General features: G+C 41.7%; 1 protein-coding gene across 1 annotated transcript in view; it reads left to right on the top strand.

The window, feature by feature from the left end:
• The first annotated feature begins 962 nt into the window (after positions 1-962).
• E2F7 (E2F transcription factor 7) overlaps positions 963-17,800 on the top strand; it is a 29,177-nt gene continuing 12,339 nt past the window's right edge. Inside the window, exons 1-9 of the mRNA XM_032805387.2 lie at positions 963-1,018; positions 1,682-1,774; positions 6,009-6,287; positions 9,316-9,484; positions 12,446-12,733; positions 13,574-13,732; positions 14,776-14,913; positions 16,535-16,729; positions 17,235-17,319. Coding sequence (XP_032661278.1) covers positions 1,682-1,774; positions 6,009-6,287; positions 9,316-9,484; positions 12,446-12,733; positions 13,574-13,732; positions 14,776-14,913; positions 16,535-16,729; positions 17,235-17,319 — 1,406 coding nt within the window. The 5' untranslated portion in view covers positions 963-1,018. The remainder of the gene's footprint in view (positions 1,019-1,681; positions 1,775-6,008; positions 6,288-9,315; positions 9,485-12,445; positions 12,734-13,573; positions 13,733-14,775; positions 14,914-16,534; positions 16,730-17,234; positions 17,320-17,800) is intronic.

The following is a 17,800-nucleotide window of genomic DNA, read 5'->3' as shown; positions in this document are numbered from 1 at the left end:
TCAACTCCCAGAGCCGTCTCAGCAGTCCTGCTGCCAAGCCAGTTATCCCCCATTCTGTATTTGTACAACTGGTTTTTCTTCCCTACATGTTAATTTCATTTCGTTGTCTACAGCCCCGTTCTCCAATTTATCAAGATACCTCTCTGACTTTTAGCTCTATCCTCCACAGTGTTTGCCACCCTCCCGCCAGATTTGTCTCATCTGCTAGCCTGATTTTTTTCAAACCCTGTACAGTAAACTTTTAATAAAATCAACTCCTAACAGTGAAGTGGCCGGTTCTGCTCCGCAAAGCAGGCGGATTTGAACGGCCTCCCAGCTCAGAAATGCAGAGGTGCCCCGACGGGTCAGGCGGATGCCAGCAGGGAGCGCGTCCCTAGCGACTTGAATTCCAGTGGCCAGGGAAGCGGCTGAACAATCCTCCACAGCAGGCAGCTGGGCAGGGGGGAAGTGAAGTGAAGTGACTCCGCGCCCCCTAGCCCTGCGATCTCCGCGGCGGCTCCATCTGTTCCCCGCCTGGGCTCCCACTAGCAGCCGTCGAGCGGCCCATTCATGCCTAACAAAGAGTCGCCTCCCCCCACTGCCCAGCCGTCTACGCCGCGGCCGCAGCATCCCAGGTACCAAGGTGGGCGGGGGAGGCGCAGAGGCGGAGGCGGGGAAGGGAGCGAAAAGCAGCCGCCGCCTGAGACAGAACGCGCCGACTCTAGCGCCAACTCTCCGGCTCCCGGGCGGCGCCGCTGATTGGCGGGGCCCGCCGCGGGAGCTCTCCGGCCGGCCGCCGCTGATTGGCCGGATTGTAAAAGTGTGTCTCAGGGCGCCAGAATAGAAGCTTTAGCGCCGAGTGGCATCTCCGAGCAGCAGCAGCAGCGGCACGTTGGGGGCGCGGCAGCGGCTGGGCACAGGTCGCTCTCCTCTCCCGTCGCTGCCCCCATGCGCCCCCCGCCTCGCGGCTGCTCCGGAGTGCGTGGCGCTGCTGCGGGGGAGGCCGCGAGCGAGAGCCGGGAAGGGCTGGATCCCCGAGGTAAGCGCTGACGAGCAGCGGGAAAGGGGGCTCGGCCCCCCACTACAGCCCCAGCCACTTCAGTGGGCTTGCCCCGCATTCCCGCTGTCGCTCTAGACCGCCGGATTTGGGGAGCAGAGGGGGGGCTGCTCTGAATTGAGCCTCCAACTGCATGAGCAGGTACGAGCCTCCCCATCTCTCATGCCTGAGGACTTGGGGGTTCAGTGCGAGGGGCAGCCAGGCAGCCCCGCTTCCTCGCGCCTGCTGCACCGGGGGCATGAGCTCCCCCCGCCGGAGGCTGGCCGGCCGCTTTTCTGTCCCATTCATTCAAAGCCGCGATTCCTCCAGGTTCTTTGCGCCAAAACTAACTGCCCCGCGGGAGACCCTGAGCGCTGCTGACTCAGTCGCCGCCGGCTCCCACCGAGCTGGGGTAGCTCGCTCAGCCGCCTTCCTTCCCCACCCACCGCAGCCGTGTCCCACTGGGTTGATTTTCTGCCGGAAAGGCTGATTCCCCGGGGCTAACGCTGAGAGTTTGTGACGGTCACAGGAGGGCAGCTGCAGGCTGCCAAGGTCACCTTTTGGGGATGGGAGGGAAACTATAGATTAGCCTCTGGAAATCGGGGTGAGGTTTGTTTTTTAATGAAGTAATATCAGACTTAACCTGTGCAACTTTATAACTTACAGATGGAGATAAGTTGCTTAACACTAAAAGACTTGATCAACCCAAGACACACAAGAATCGATCTGGCAGCTGAAGATGGGGAAAATGCACAAAAGGTGAGTAAAGGACACAGATCACACTTAACAGCGTTTTTTAGTAAGATTTATGGCCAATACTGCAACACCAACACCCCAGGACTTTGAATTTTGTTGCAAAATCTATTGTACCTTGAACTACCTTTGCTTCCCAACCCCCCAGGTGAATGGACTGTAGTAGGTTCTGCAAATGGTTTTAGCACATTACAGAAATGTACGAGTACTTGTTAGAGATGACTATAACCTACTGGTGTGTGGCTATTTAAGAATACAAAACTATTCTTTACAGGCCTATTTATGTCTAGTTCCCACTGACCTTTGAGATAAGGCCAAAAGTAGTAAGTTTGCCCTCCTAAACACCAAGACTCAAATATAACACTGCAATATTCTTCCACTCGCTGCCATTTTAGTTTCCTTCCTTCTCAGCTCAGTTTATCCAGCCAACATTCAAGTTGATAATTTTGGGTGGGAAATAGGAGACATCTTGGCTTTTAAATTTTAATGAAAGGCTCATTTTCCCCTCCACCCCCTTCCCCTTTCAAAGAAGTAATCAAGAGTTTTGTCAGGATTAATTAAAGAGGACATTAACAATACCTCTGCCATCTGGGGAAAGGATTACAGAAAATCCTATGTATGGAGCACACTGAGACACAGTCACATGCATCTGGCGAAGTGGGTATTCACCCACGAAAGCTCATGCTCCAAAACGTCTGTTAGTCTATAAGGTGCCACAGGATTCTCTGCTGCTTTTACAGATCCAGACTAACACGGCTACCCCTCTGATACTAGTCACATATGGTTGTGAAAGGATGCAGAAAGCATAGGCTTAGATGAGCAGGGTTAGACTAAGCCAAAATAGTTTTGAAACAGGTCTAAGGTGAGTAATGAGGCAGATGAGTCTGAAGATGTGCTTTCCATTTAGTCAGGAGCACATCATTTAAATATCTCCTCCCCAGGGCATTTCTGTAAGCTTCCTGCTGGTTTATTATAGAGCATACAGTACACATAAGTGCACTAGGAACTGGTTGTGTGCATTAACGTTAAAATCTTACGGGGCTGCAAGTTTAAAAAAAGTTTTCAGGATTGGCAATATTGTTGTTTGCCAATCCAGACTGACCGGACAGCAGCATCACAGCTCTAGCTAGCCTTTAAACAGATTGTCAACCAAGACACTGCATCAATGTGACCACTTCACACTTGGCACACCTTGGCACTCCTGATGGAATGTTATATTATATGCACAAAACTAGCAGACTTCGCATGTTTCAACAGAGATTTAATAACTGACTGTGTAGTGAGGTCTCCTACTATTGAGACTTAATTTTACAAAGGATACTCCAGTAAAACAAGAATAAAACTATGCTGCAGTTGTCAAAATAAATTAACAAAACAGGAATAATGCCTCAGTGTAACCACTTCATTTTACTTGCTAACATGCAAAACTCAGAAATCTTCAGTGGATCCCCAGTTGGTGCAATTTAGTGAGGGTCTACCCAAATAAAGATTTTCCACCTCCACATCAAAAATGAACAATAGCTATATGCTACAGTCGTCTTATGAACCAATACACTAATAACATACCTAGCACTGAGAGACTTGCTCATTTCCTATTCCTCTAAAGATTTTTTTTATTATTATTCCTGTCAACATAACCAAAATTGTGTCTACCTATTTTACATTCCCTTTGTGCTTTCAACCTACCTTCTCTCCTTGGAAGAAGAGGCACCTCAGAATCTCTTCTTTTCACCTCTTTACACATACTATGAATCTGTATGGTTAACAGAAAATTTGGGATCTAAAGACCTCCCAAGGACCATATGGGACTGGGAAAGAGAAACTGGGACAAGTGAGTCAGTGAAGAGGATAAAGATTTCAAGGGTAGGTAGTAGGTACATGTTTTGAACCCATTTACAGCTTCAGCCATTACTCGCTGCTCGGTGTAATGTTTGTACACCTCGGTGAATTAATGGGAGCTCAGTGGGATAATTTTCAAGTAACTGGATTGGTAGTTCTAGGTATCTGCTTTTGTTATAACTACATTAGCACCACGCATAATGAAAAACAGCTTTATATAAAGGTGGGTTTTTTTCCCCATTTTAGATTAAGTGTTGAATCCTTGCCACATTTGAAATTGCAAGAATATATTACGTGGATTACTATACTGAACATGTATACCAGGAAGAACCATGACCCTTACCTTGAACCCTTTTTGGCAGTGTATTAAGTCACAACACTCATCTGAAATAAAAATATCTTTCTTTACATTCTTGTGAATAATCCAATTGGGCATTATAATATAATATTTTATATAATCATTCTGAACATTCATAGCACAGTGCTTTTTCCTACTCTTTGGATGTCTGTCCTTATCCCCAGATGGCAAAATATGGAAGGCTCTCTATTAGGAGCAGTAACATCTGGCTAATTTTTGAACTTTAAAATCCAGTTTCTGCATTCCAATTAAATTGAATAAACTAGTGCAGTAGTTTAAACAAAATTCCATGGTGTCTCCTTGTCAATTAGCTATAATTCTCGAGCCACTGAGAATTGAACAGAGCAATAGTTTTAGCTGAAATTCATATAAAAGCTTATGCCTTTTAGATAGCTATTTCATCTTGTACACTTTTCTGTAAACTTAATGCCTTATAGCACCAACAATGAAAATGAGACTACTATTGTAATAATATCTATCCCAAAAGTTCTATTGTGTATACTTGGTTATGTTTTTAAAATTCATTTTGCAAAGATTTTAAAACACCACTAGTCAGAGGTGCAGGAATTTATGATCGGTTCAGGACAAACACCAAGAACACGGCTTGACTGAGGGACCAGTAACTGTTTCAGGGTCATTTCTAGTCCTCATAGTATAAGAACACTTAAAGGCTTGGCTTCTAAGAACAGCAAGTTATGAAATCTGATATTAATTTCTGGTTACCGGTATTTTACTTTCTTCATCTCTTACCTCTCACTTCATCTGAGATATCTGCAACCAGTATTTCAAACTGCTAGATTGAGGAACTGAGTCATAGCATTTGAAAGCCAGAAACTGCCATTTTTAATCCACGTAAATCATCAGAGAGAAGTTATTAAATGGTAATCAGAATGATTTAATGTCTGATGTCTTGTGATCTCTCAGGGCTAGAAAAGTTTTGGTAGGGCTTTAGTACCACTGGCTTTCTCTAGGTACTGGTCAGTCCAGAATCAGTGATCAGAGCAGTAACAAAGAAAAATCCAGTGGTAGCTGGCAGGTTCAGTAAACAGATTAGATCCACTGACTTTAGGTTAACTGTGTGATCTGTTGCCCACTGATAATACTCTGTTACAGCACAGGAAACCCAAGTAATATTGTCATATTTTTCTCATGCTCTCCATCCTGTTAGTGCAGGGTGAGAAACCTGTTCAACTAGTGTAGTAGGAAAGTACCTGTTGCTGAAAAGCAGCTTTTCCAGCTAATTAAGGAATGACAGACTGACTCAAGTAGGCATCAATCTAAGTAAGTTGAAAGTTGGTCTGTACCACAGCTTTTGTGGTAGTGGGAATGGACAAAAGGGTAGTCATAGCCTCATTCCTGTATAAGAACATAAAGGAAAAATAAGCATCAGATCATGTAGCTGGGGGCAAGGACGGAATTCTTGTTCTTACCTTACTTTGAGAACAAGTCATATGTAGATTTCTCCTTCCCAGCAGCTTGCTTGACTATAGTTAACACTTCTTTATATATTTTCATTGTTTTGAGCAGCAGATACTTTAGCAATTTTCTTCCATTAGGGAAGTGTTCCAGCTGGGCTGAGTAGAGTGAAATCCCCCAAAAGGGCTTTCCGTTATGGAGATTCCAGAATAGAATGTTATGTTTTTTTCTAAGTGCAGTGTAACTAGTGAACTATTTAAGCTTCAGTCCAAATTCAGCCGGAAGACACATGGCTCCAGGGGATAAACTGGGTTCATAATTTGGACCAGTAGGTTTACAATTGTGGCACAGTTGGCTTATATGAAAAGGCAGAACATAAAAGTCCGACAGACAACAGGTTTGACTGATTGACTCCATCTTAAGCAATTCATGGTGGCATCCTATCTGCATTGTACACTGATGTATGATATACACTTGGCTGCATCTTATGCTAATAAGAGCTGTGCTAAATATAACCTTGGGACTGTTAGAGCATGATGGCACTCTTTACCTTCATACGAACAATGGCATTGACTGGTGGATTGTGTTGCTGCTTTTCAACCCTAAACAATCCTCTCTTTTTAATAGGAAAACATATTTGATCAATCCAGAATGACCCCAAAGACTCCCATGAAAAACGAACCAATTGATTTATCAAAGCAAAAGGGCTGCACCCCAGAAAGAAATCCAATTACACCTGTTAAGCTTGTCGACAGACCTCTGGCAGATCCATGGACCCCCACAGCTAACCTGAAGATGCTTGTTAGTGCTGCTAGCCCTGACATGAGGGACAGGGAAAAGAAGAAAGAGCTCTTTAGACCAATTGAGAACAGTGAGCAGAATGATGCTTTTCCTGATTCTGTACAGGTAAGAGACTTGACCTAGTAAGCTTGGACATAACTTGCACACAATGCCCTCTACTTGCTACAGGCTGACTAGTTAGTATTTTTTTTTTAAACTAAGTAATAAAATATAAACTATTTCCTCACCTTTACTAGGAATAGAGAGCAGCACTATTTGGAAGCATCCTCAGAGATGACCATTTATATAGCGACACCAATGTGCAAGCCATTTCAGACAAAGGTCACCATCTTAAAAGCTTACTGTCTAAGTATTTCTTCAGATACTCAGAGACTGGATATGGTTACTTCCCCTCCCTTGCTAATTATATCATTTTCAAACTAAGGCCTAGCCACAGTGAGAGGAAAACTGCCAAGTCAGTTAAACAGATTCAGCATAACGGCTCATTTGGCCACTGTACAACTGTTTTAAAGACAGGCTAATCAAGCCTTGGGTATTTTTATAATTGTGGCTTTAGAAGCTGTATACCTTAAACACACTGGATTGGCAAACCATATTTATACCTCATTCAGCAAAACGCAGCTCCACATCTAACAGTCAGGATGAGGGTAGTCAAAAATTACACCTGAATGGTTTTTTGATTTAAGCAGGATTTTAAATTCAGCATTGTTGGGTTTTTTTGCTAGAGGATTCTGCTCCCCATCCTTCCTGGGTTTTGTTTTTGTTTTAAAAAAACAAAAACAAACAAAAAAAACCTCTAAGCACCTTTGAGCAGGAGAGCAGCAATTTTAGCTTTTAGCCAACAGCAGTGAGCTCCTTCATCCCCTCCTTTTGTTTCTTTCTCCAGGAACCACTAGCTCCCCCCATTCCAAGTTATTGCAAAAGGAGCATCTTATGAGCCAGTGGTTGCAACATCAGCAACATCAAACTAGAATCTAGTCACTAGACCCTTGTTCTAAGAAAATGCTATTTTATAGGCATAAAGGCTCACATAATTCTTTAGGATCAAGTATGGCACTAAACCAGTTTGAACATTGGCGGGGGAAGACAGAGTGAGGGCAAGCAGACTAGCAAAAAGTTATTTGAAGGATCACTTATAACTTAGCTTTCAACAAGTAGGGTGTACAGAAATATGCTACATTAAAATTTAGTTGTTTCCTTCTCTGAAAGGATAACTAAAATAATTGCTAGACTTGGTGAAACAGTGTGGCCTAGCGGACAGAGCACTGGACTGGGACTGAGGGGTCTTAGGTTCTATTCTAAGTTCTACCATTGCCTATTGGGTGATCTGGGCAAATCACTTTACCTCTGTGCCTCAGTCTGCCCATCTGTAAAATGGGGATAATAATATTGACCATCTTTATAAATAGGGCCCTACCAATTTCACAGCCATAAAAAAACATGTCAGACCATGAAATCAGTCTTTCCCCATGAAATCTGATCTCTCCTGCTGCTGGTAGCCTGGGAGAGCTCAGGGCCGTCAGGACTCAAGGTTTCTTCCCCCAGGGCTCCTGCTGGGGCTCAGTGTGACCCAGTCAGGGTTTCCACCCTGGGGCTGGGGCACCTGTTTTTCCAAGAGGCCCCCAAATTGGCCAGGAGCCCCTACCTTAATCTGTTTGGCCCTGGACTAGCACCTAGGAGCCACAGCTGGGGCACTCTTAGCCACATGGGGGAAATCCTACCCACCACCACCTCCTGTAATTGCAGGAAGCTTGGAGGCTGCTGCCTAGGCAGCACAGAAGTGAGAGTGGTAATCTTGGGATGCCCCCCACCCCCACAACAACTTTGCAGCCCCCCCAAAGTCCCATTTTTGGGTCAGGACCCCCACAGTTATAATGCAGAAAAATTTTCAGATGTAAACATCTGAAATCATGAAACTGACCAATTTTAAAACCCCTGGCCATGAAATTGACCAGTATGGACCCTGAATTTAGTAGGCTGAAAAGCCATATACATATTTTTGTGCATTTTAAAAAGTAATTATTGACTAAATAGTACAGTAAAGTTTGTTTAAAATTGAGTTTAATTCAGCTGTTGAGCACATGACTGCTTCAAGTATTCTGAATTTCTTCAGTATGTTACTTGGAGCAAGTTGATAGACCATATTTCAGCTTTTGTTAAATTTACCCTCATGAACGACATCTTGTCTGTGGAAAATAGATTACAAAAACATAAAGGTGAAAACTGCTGTTTTCAAATCATTTAAAAACCAAGGGCATTTATTCCCAAGTATAATATGTTGCAAGGGGATTCGTTACTCATTCTGCAGTAAGAGGCAGTCGAGATACTGCAATTTTTAAGAGTAAAAAAGTTCACAGACAATTGATATAAACAACTTCACTCCAACAAGAGAATCAATACTTAGAATTACTAGTCCAAATAAAAATTACAGTCAGTTCATTGTTTAGGGGTTATTGTAACAAACATACCTTCTTATATATCCCTGAGGTCTCCAGCTTTCAGGAATACTACAAGGGCCTACTCATTCTTTTCCATAGGATTTTATTCAGTTAACAGCATGCCAAAATGCTGAAAAGCCCAAAATGCTGAGACAGCTGAATTTTATCCCCCAGAACTAGGGTCACATGCCTCTGAGCTCTTAAAGCGATATACTCACAAATAGAGGGATGGTGGAAGTTCTGTACAGAGGTTTTTCAGGAGCTCTCTGGTGGTTGGTAGACATCTCTGGTCAGTGACACTCCAAGGTGTTTGCAGAAATCCTCCTTTTTATGGTTTCAAAAGGGAATGTTACTTCCAAATAGGGTCTTATCATCTATTGGTGGTGGGAACATAGTTATACCTTTTGTGTCCTCCAACACCTGGCCACCATGGGATGCCCTTGTAAATGCTTTCTTAATGATCTCCACTGTATCTGGATTTTGGATAAAACAAGTTCATGAGTCAAAACATGTGACCTAGGTGCTTAGAGAGATGATCACATTCTAAGCCTGTATGAAGGCCCTTGGGCATGTGTATTTTACCTTTTGTAACAGTAGTCTGAGTCTGAATCTTAGAATCTGAAATGTTCCGTATTTTGCTATTGTCATGCCTGTTGAAGCTCTACAATAAAGGAATAACATTTATTTTTCAACAGTATGTTATGGTAGATGATGGCACAGTGGATGAATTTGAAAAGCAGAGACCCAGCAGAAAACAGAAGAGCTTAGGACTCTTATGCCAAAAGTTTCTAGCTCGCTACCCAAGTTATCCTTTGTCAGCAGAAAAATCTACCATTTCTTTGGATGAAGTGGCTTCTAGTCTTGGTATGTATGCCTGAAATAAATGCTGCAAGAACTGGACAACTTTAGTCTTTTAAGATATGTCTACCACTTAAAGTAAAATAGATCCCATTTAAAAGAACTGACCTATTTGCAGAATACATTTCAGGTCTGATTTTTTTATTTTTTTTTCAGTTTATTTTTTGGGGGAGGTGCTGGATGTGCCCTTCTAGTTAAATCAAGCAAGAGTTGCAGGTGCTCAATACTTAAGAAGATCTCTACCACTACATTATTATATAACCCTATCATTTAAAAAAAAGTTGCAAATCAGTGAGTGCTCTCATGCTGAATTAATCCTGCTGCTAAATATGTATGCCTAGATTTTTATTTTCCTGCTAATTGAAGTCTGAGAAATAAGCAGCAGGGTTTATAAAAAATAAATCATACAAAAGAACTGTGGTGAATTTTTGGATAGAACTACACATTGGTGGATGAGGGAAATCAGTAGGTTTTATACCTTGCTTTCAATAAATCATCCAATATAGTAGCTTCCAGAATCTAAATAGCCAAATTGTCTTGGATGTGAACAATGTCTTGCACACTGAAAACTGGCAGAAAGACTACCATTTATCATTCCCCTTTTTGCAATGTGTTGAACTGGGTGGAGGCATCTAGTGGTGTGGTTCAGGGACCAATGTTAGCTTTGGTTGTCTTTAACATCCTCTTTAGTTATCTGCAAGAAGTAAACTGCATGTTAACTAAACTTACAAGTCAGACTTAATTGGGAGCTGTTGTGAACCTCATCCAGGACAAAAAAATAATACAAAGGGACCCAGAGCGACTATAGATAATAGAGATTGCATTTATTCAGTCTGAGTCTTATTTTGCTAAGTATTGCATCTGAGAAAAATAATTCAGATATATTTCATAGGAAAGATAGCAAATTAGAGAAGAACTTGCAAAAAATTCAATGTAATTTTTATATTTTGGGAAGGAGGATGGAGAGGGAACAGAGATGGGATTTCCTCCCTGTGTGGCTCTGGTGAGACAGCTCCTAAAGTATTTAGCGAAACAGAATAGAATGCAGAAAAGAATAAATAATAGATAAGGACTGATTTCTATGGTAATCATTTTTAAAGAATTTTTTAAATGAAGTGTTTTAAGTATTAGAGTTATCCCCATTTAATATGAAATCCCAGTGCTCTGCCTTCATGAAGCTGAACACATGTAGTTCTACATTGCTAACTGGAAATGAAATTACTTGGGTTTTTTTCGTTTTGAGGAATATTTCATTGGTGACTTAAAACAAAGGAGTTTGTTTAAACGTACTAGTAGAGTTTGTGTCTTATTTAAAATAGTGGCTGGTTTTCCCCTTTGGTTTTCATTTCCTATACCACTGCTGATCTTTGTGTAGCACATAATGGCTTGAATGTTGATTTTGCCATCAATAGATAAGGCTGTATTCACACAGCTCCTAGCTATGAAAAATCCATTTACGAGTCACAGCAGTACACAGTGTTTCTTTCCCAGGCTCTGCTCAGGGCCTATGGTACCTGGGCAGGCTTCATTAATAGGGTTCCCAATAGTTCTCTGGCCACAGATTAAAGCCGCACTTCTCTGGCTGCACCCAGGAGAGAAGACAGAGCTGCAAACACCATCTTCCTGATCCCAGGGTTAAAGTGTCTGTGGTACAGTCTCTCCTTGTGATAGTGTATCAATCAAGCCTACAGGTTTCAGCTTAGATGTCTGTCTGTTCCCTCCCTTCCTGTTTATCTACAAATTCTTCAGCTAATATCACTGCAACTCTCCTGCTAAATAAATCTTATTGTGAGGGATCTGATCCTGCATTCCTTGTTCACCCAAAATTCTCACTGAAGTCCATAGGAATGTTAAAGAAATGTTAAGAAATGCAGGATCGGACTGCAGATGGAGACTGAAATTATCTCAATACATTACAGGGTGCATACATTCTCACTGATTCTAGCAACTTAATCTTGTTTCTTCTGAACAGCTTATTGGCCTATTGGCAGAATACTGAGGACTGGGATGGGAGGGAGCATGACAATTTTTTCGCACTTTGCTAAAAATATATATCTTGATCTTATTTGGTTTTGGGATCCAGTGCCTGTGTTTGGGGGCAATGTGGGGCTGGGAATAATTGTACAAATATCTTGACAATGTGCCATCAACATAACACCAGTATGCTGGCAAGCACTGGAGTTCTATGCAGCGAATCATGTACGAGAGGGTTTATGGTGCTGGTGCTCAAAGGAACTAGTCGTGTAAAATATGTCTACCTATGTATGGCACTCAGAACGTTAGTAGCACATTTCACTCAAAAATATCTCCATGCACTTTAAAACACTAACAAATTGGAAAGTCCCAGTACCCACATTATTACCTATATTTTATGGGTAAAACATTAGGGAAATCTTTCAAAACTTCTCACCATTACTAGTGCTTGTTCCGCTCCACTGCTGGTAGCAATGCTGTGAGCCCTATGCAGACAGCTGTTGCCAGCACTTCATCATTTAGACCAGTTCTTAGTGGGGTTAGATGACTGTTTAGAATGGTGGCTGCAGGCATTGGCCTGGTTGTGTTCAAGCTCCAAACACTGCTAACACTAGTAGAGCTGAACCAGCTGAATCTATGGAGAATTTTTGAAAATTTTCCTTTGTGTAGATGAGGTCAGAGATTAAAATCCAGCTATTGCTCTCACTGAAGATTATAGGCCCTGTTCTCCATTGCTTTACATGTTGACATATTTGATGGTGCCTGTAACTTACACAGTACTACACAAGTGCAAGGCAATGGAAAATCAGGCCCGGTGGCTATACTCCCATTGATTTCAGTAGGAGCAAACTGTGACTTACCCTGGGAAATGATGAAAGAGGGAACTTGCTGTGAGTAGATCTTGTTCGGTGCGCGATTATACAAAAAGGAGGCGAGAGTAGAAGCATGTTTAAAAATGGGGATACTTTTAAGTCTCTTTCTTCCTTAAAACAGGAGTTGAGCGTCGGCGCATCTATGACATAGTGAATGTTCTGGAATCGTTGCATCTTGTTAGCCGTGTGGCCAAGAATCAGTACTGTTGGCACGGACGACACAGCCTGAGTCAAACTCTAAAAAACCTTCAGGAAATAGGAGAGCTCCAGAAGTACGAAGAACAGATGGCTTACATCCAGCATAAAGAGCAGGACCTTGAGTATAAATTTGGAGACTGTAAAAAGGAGACCTTTCTGGATTCCCAAGACAGACAGTTACTTGACTTTTCGGAAGCAGATTGCCCCTCTGGTAAGCTGACTAATGGTTGATGTGTACAGATGCAGTCATAGTGTTCAACATACAGTATGGCTTTTTTCTTATTTAATTAATGTTTTTAAATGTAAAATGCACAATATTGCTTGTGAAAGGTGCTGAATTCACCACTTTAGAGATAAGGCTCCTCTTTTTATTCCCAGTGCAGGTACAGCACAGATGGCAGAAATTCCAGTCTTTCCCCTCTCATTCAGTGGCCTATCTCTGACAGGTCCCTTGAAACATGTTTCAACTAGTTATACTAAACAATCTATTCCACCTTTGTATGTAGCCGTGACACTCCGAGTAAGTTTCCAAGCCTGAAAAAGAGTTCTTTGAAAGCTTGTTTCTCTTATCAACAGAAGTTAGTCCAATAAAAGATATTATCTCACCCACCTTGTCTCTCTAGTTTCCATAACAGCCTTTTGTGAAGGACTTTGTCAAACATTTTGTTTCTCTCTTTCCCCCTCTCCTCTTCTGAGTGGTAAATGCTTTGTTCTCACCTATAACAGAGGGCCAGAACTTCCACTCTGTTACACTGGTCAAATGTTAATTATAAACTCCATGGCACTCAACAGTTATACCATAATGAAGCAGGGAATCAGGTCCAGATTCCATAACATTTAAAACCAATTTTTTACACTTTAATTTTTATTACCTTTTTGAAGATGACTAAAATGCTGTTGTCCATCTGCCTTACATAATTATTTGCTACCTATAAAAAGATTTGTTTTCCAACAAGGAAATACTTTACCCTTGTTGTGCGTGAGAAACCTTCTTAATGCTTTCTTGTCTCTGATGACATGCTAAAAGACTCTCATTTTGTTTGTAACGCAGCAGCTGCAAACAGCAGAAAGGACAAGTCATTAAGGATTATGAGCCAAAAGTTTGTCATGCTGTTCCTTGTCTCCAAAACCAAGATAGTCACTCTTGACATAGCAGCAAAAATACTGATAGAAGAAAGCCAGGATGCAGCAGATCACAGCAAGTTTAAAAGTGAGTATCACGGTTAAGAAACGGATTAATCATCCAGTCAGCAGGGAAAATGGAGGCACATTCAGATTGATATTTGAGATTTTTTTCAATCTCAGCATGGATAGAATCACCTGTGATTAAGGGTTTTTTAACTATAACATATAAAACTTTAATCATAAATACCCCTGCCCTAAATACTCAAATATACTGGGGGCGGTGCGGGAGCAGAAGAAGCATTCAGCTGCACAACTTGTATTTTATAAGTGTTGTCATCCAGCTACATCATCGTTCAATTCATTGGAGTGGTAGGGATTATAAAAACAAAAAATGGATTGATATGAGTTTTCGCCTATGCTGCTGCCTTCAGGAGGGATGAAATATTTTTATCAAGCAATTCTGCTCTTGCTGGGGGAATGCATCCATTGGACAGAAGGAAGAGAGGATGCTTTTCCAAAGTGACTTGTACATCAGTTTATGCACTTCCTTTTAACCTATTCCCAAAAGTTACTGTGGCATCATGGCAGAAATTCATTAGCTTGTACAGCAGTGGTCCCCAAACTTTTTCTGTTATGCCCCCTCCTTACCCATAATCAAACCTACCCACCCCTCTCTGTCCGGGAGCCAGGGGCCGGAGGCCACAGTCAGGAACGGAGCTGCGGCCGAGAGCGGAGCCTTGGAGGGGGCTGGGTAGGGAGACCAGACAGCAAGTGTGAAAAATCGGGACAGGGAGTGGAGAGGTAATAGGAGCCTATATGAGAAAAAGACCCAAAAATCGGAACTGTCTCTATAAAATCAGGACATCTGGTCACCCTAGGGCTGGGGCTGGAAGCCACAGCCAGGAGAGGAGCCTGGGAGCTGGGAGCCAGAGCTGTGGCTGAGGACAGAGTGGGGCTGGGTGATGTTTCCTCCCTGCCTCCCGTGGGGGCTGACTTGGGCCCCATTCATCCTCCCAAAAAAAAACATTCCTCTAGGCCCCCCTGGGGAGGCGGTGCCCCACAGTTTGGGGACCACTGTAGTATAGGCATATTTACAGTATACTCTTTACACTTTTGTTTACCTTTCAGCAAAGGTACGAAGACTGTATGATATCGCCAACGTTCTGACCAGCTTAGGGCTCATAAAGAAAGTGCATGTCACAGAAGAAAGGGGTCGCAAACCAGCCTTCAAATGGATTGGGCCTGTGGAATTCAGTGGAAATAGTGGTAATTTGTGGTGTTTGGCGGTTGTTTGTGTATTTTTCTGGAACTTTCTTCCAGGGTGGATTGATTTAAGCTGAGGCTTTCCACTTAGTGATTTAAATCATCAATTTTAATAACTCTTCCATTTGTACTTCAGCTATTTTCTAAAGAAAGGTACATTCTCACTGGTTAATATAACCATTAAAATATGTTGATTTACAACTAAATAGAACTTTTACATTAGAGTTTGAACTTGTTCCCCCCCCCCCACCTAGGAGGGTACACAATAACTATATACATTTATATAAACAATTATATAGCTTAATATTGTCAGATTCTTAATTAGACGTTTTTAGTATGTTAGAAAATGGTGAATTAGATATATTATTTACTACATAATTAACTTTGTGCTCATGATTTGTGTCAAGCTGCATTATGATGGTAACTGGAATTTAATTAAACACACAACCATGTATAACATTTATTTTTATTAAACAAAATAAGCCCTTAATACAGTATATGACCTAGTGTGACAAATTTATAAAGCCAGACCTCAAAAGTTAATCAGGGAAAAACAAATTATTTCTTTATATAGAAAAGCAGCTTTTCATTGTTGTGTGTTAGAGGCTCATGGATTCAGCCTATTTTATTTTTTATTTAAGAGATTATAAGTTTAGGCTTTAACATATTATTTTGTATTACTATCAGATTTCTTTTTAAATTGGTTTATTTTAAAAAAGAAAAACTTATTTAAATTATAACAAAATACAATTTTTTTATTTAAATTGGATTTTTTTTTTTAAATCACCCTGCTGTTTCCCAAATTTTACGTGGTTGTTTTCTAGTTGAAGAGTGAGTCAGAATTCATTACCTTCTGTACCCATAAACGTGTAGTGTCTGAATTTCCTAATGTAGGTCATCTATCTAAGCAGCCTTTTTAAAATCGCTGCCAGAATGTAAGGGAAAGGGGAGAGATTGGAGATATTTATGGGTACTTTTTTGTTTTTGTTTTTGTTTGTTTTCTTTCTTCATGTTACATTAGTTTAAGGTGCAAGGCAATGGAATATCAGTTCCTTAGGGCCACATTCTGGCCCATCCAGTGGCCTCCTTTGTGCCGCAAAGGGTCAATAAATCTGCCCTAAACAGGCAGATGACTATTCACCCTACATGGGGAATGACCTGGGTGGTGTAGAGCTGCTCCTCTGCCTTTTGTCCCCTGCCATGGGGGGTTTGTTTCAGGAGATAAAAGGCATGGCCATGGTGTGCCTACATCCTGGTGATCCTTGGCTTCCAACATAGAGACCTTATGCTGCTTTATTTTAGGGCTGGCCAATCCTAGGATAAAGGAGAAGTAAGGGTTAATGTTAATGATACTTTGCCCCATCTTCCTATTTTTCTCTCCACAGCTGTTCCTAGTAGAGCTTAGGTGTAGCCCAGGATCTTGAGCTATATACAGTAGTGGAGTGGGTAGGGGGGACCTTATCTTGTCCACTAGCTCTGACATAGTTTTGTGGTGTTAGAATAGTGTAGGGTTTAAAGGGGTTTTCTTCTGCTGTGTCCATAGCAAAGCTCCACCACATGGCAAAAGCTAACATGACAACAGGTGTCCTTCAGGTGATAACTTTACAAAAACCAATTCCTTTAGATGATCCGAAAACTGATGTTCCAACATCTGCTGCTTTACCAGACCTGAAAAGAGGGGCATGTGCCCAACATCAAACCTGTGCTAACGGAAAACAGAGGTTCGCACGGCATGCTTCATTTAACACTGTTCAGCCTTCTGAAGGGATCAAAAGGAAAGTCAACTCTGAACCCAACAGCCCACATAGGGAGAGGCAAGGTAACTACCAAGAATTGTTGCTCTTTCCTAACCCATTGTGTCTGCCACTAGCAGTCACTTTCAGCCTTAAAGCAGTGCTCTTATTTTTCAGTAAATTTTCTGTTCTCTACACACTGGAAGTATGGTGCTATTTCTTCTGTTGAAATTTGGCACAGACATATTAAGATTCTTTAAATAGAAAGAGAACAGATTTTTATTGTCTGGTTCCTGGTAAGATGGAGTTTACTGTAACAATCCAGTTTATAGCACTTTCACACTTCAGAATTGTAAAGTTATAAAGCAGTTACAGAATTCCCTGTCAATTGTCCGAAGCCTGCATGGTGTTGAGTGCTTCTTGCATGGAATTGAGGATGCTCAGCTCTTCGGAGATATTGCTCAAACTGAATAGTGAATGTTATAAAAACATGTCTTGGAAGAAAAACTGCATTCCACTCTTTATATTACCAATATGAAAATGTGCTTAGTAAATCTATGTAATTAATTCAGTGTCCCATTGTTCTTTCAGCTTGCATTATCGGTTCAGATGAATACTGCTCCAAAATGATAGATCTAGCAGCTGTGTGCAGACAGAAGATGGAAAAGGATACAAAGTAAGTTGGGTCTTAACTTGCAGTCTGCTCAGTTCCCTGCCCTGTGCATTTTAATTTAAGATCAAATTCTGTACTTGGGATGGAAATCTATAATTTCCAGTGACTTCCATTAGAGGATAGGAATTGGCTCTCAGGGTGACATTTGTTCTCCCATGTGCGTGTAAAAGATTCACACCAACATGCATCACATTTTAACAGAGAAATAAAACAGCTATTGAGATTTTCAAAAGCAGCAGAGAATCCTGTGGCACCTTATAGACTAACGGACGTTTTGGAGCATGAGCTTTCGTGGGTGAATACCCACTTCGTCAGATGCATGTAGTGGAAATTTCCAGGAGCAGGTGTATATATATGCTAGCAAGCAAGCTAGAGATAACGAGGTTAGCTCAGTCAGGGAGGATGAGGCCCTGTTCTAGCAGTTGAGGTGTGAAAACAAAGAGAGGAGAAACTGGTTCTATAGTTGGCAAGCCATTCACAGTCT

This window comes from Chelonoidis abingdonii, chromosome 1 (genome assembly GCF_003597395.2).
Source record: "Chelonoidis abingdonii isolate Lonesome George chromosome 1, CheloAbing_2.0, whole genome shotgun sequence".
In the NCBI taxonomy this organism is placed as follows: Eukaryota; Metazoa; Chordata; order Testudines; family Testudinidae; genus Chelonoidis; species Chelonoidis abingdonii.
Note: the sequence above shows the minus strand (reverse complement) of the source record. Positions and strands in the feature narration are given on the sequence as shown.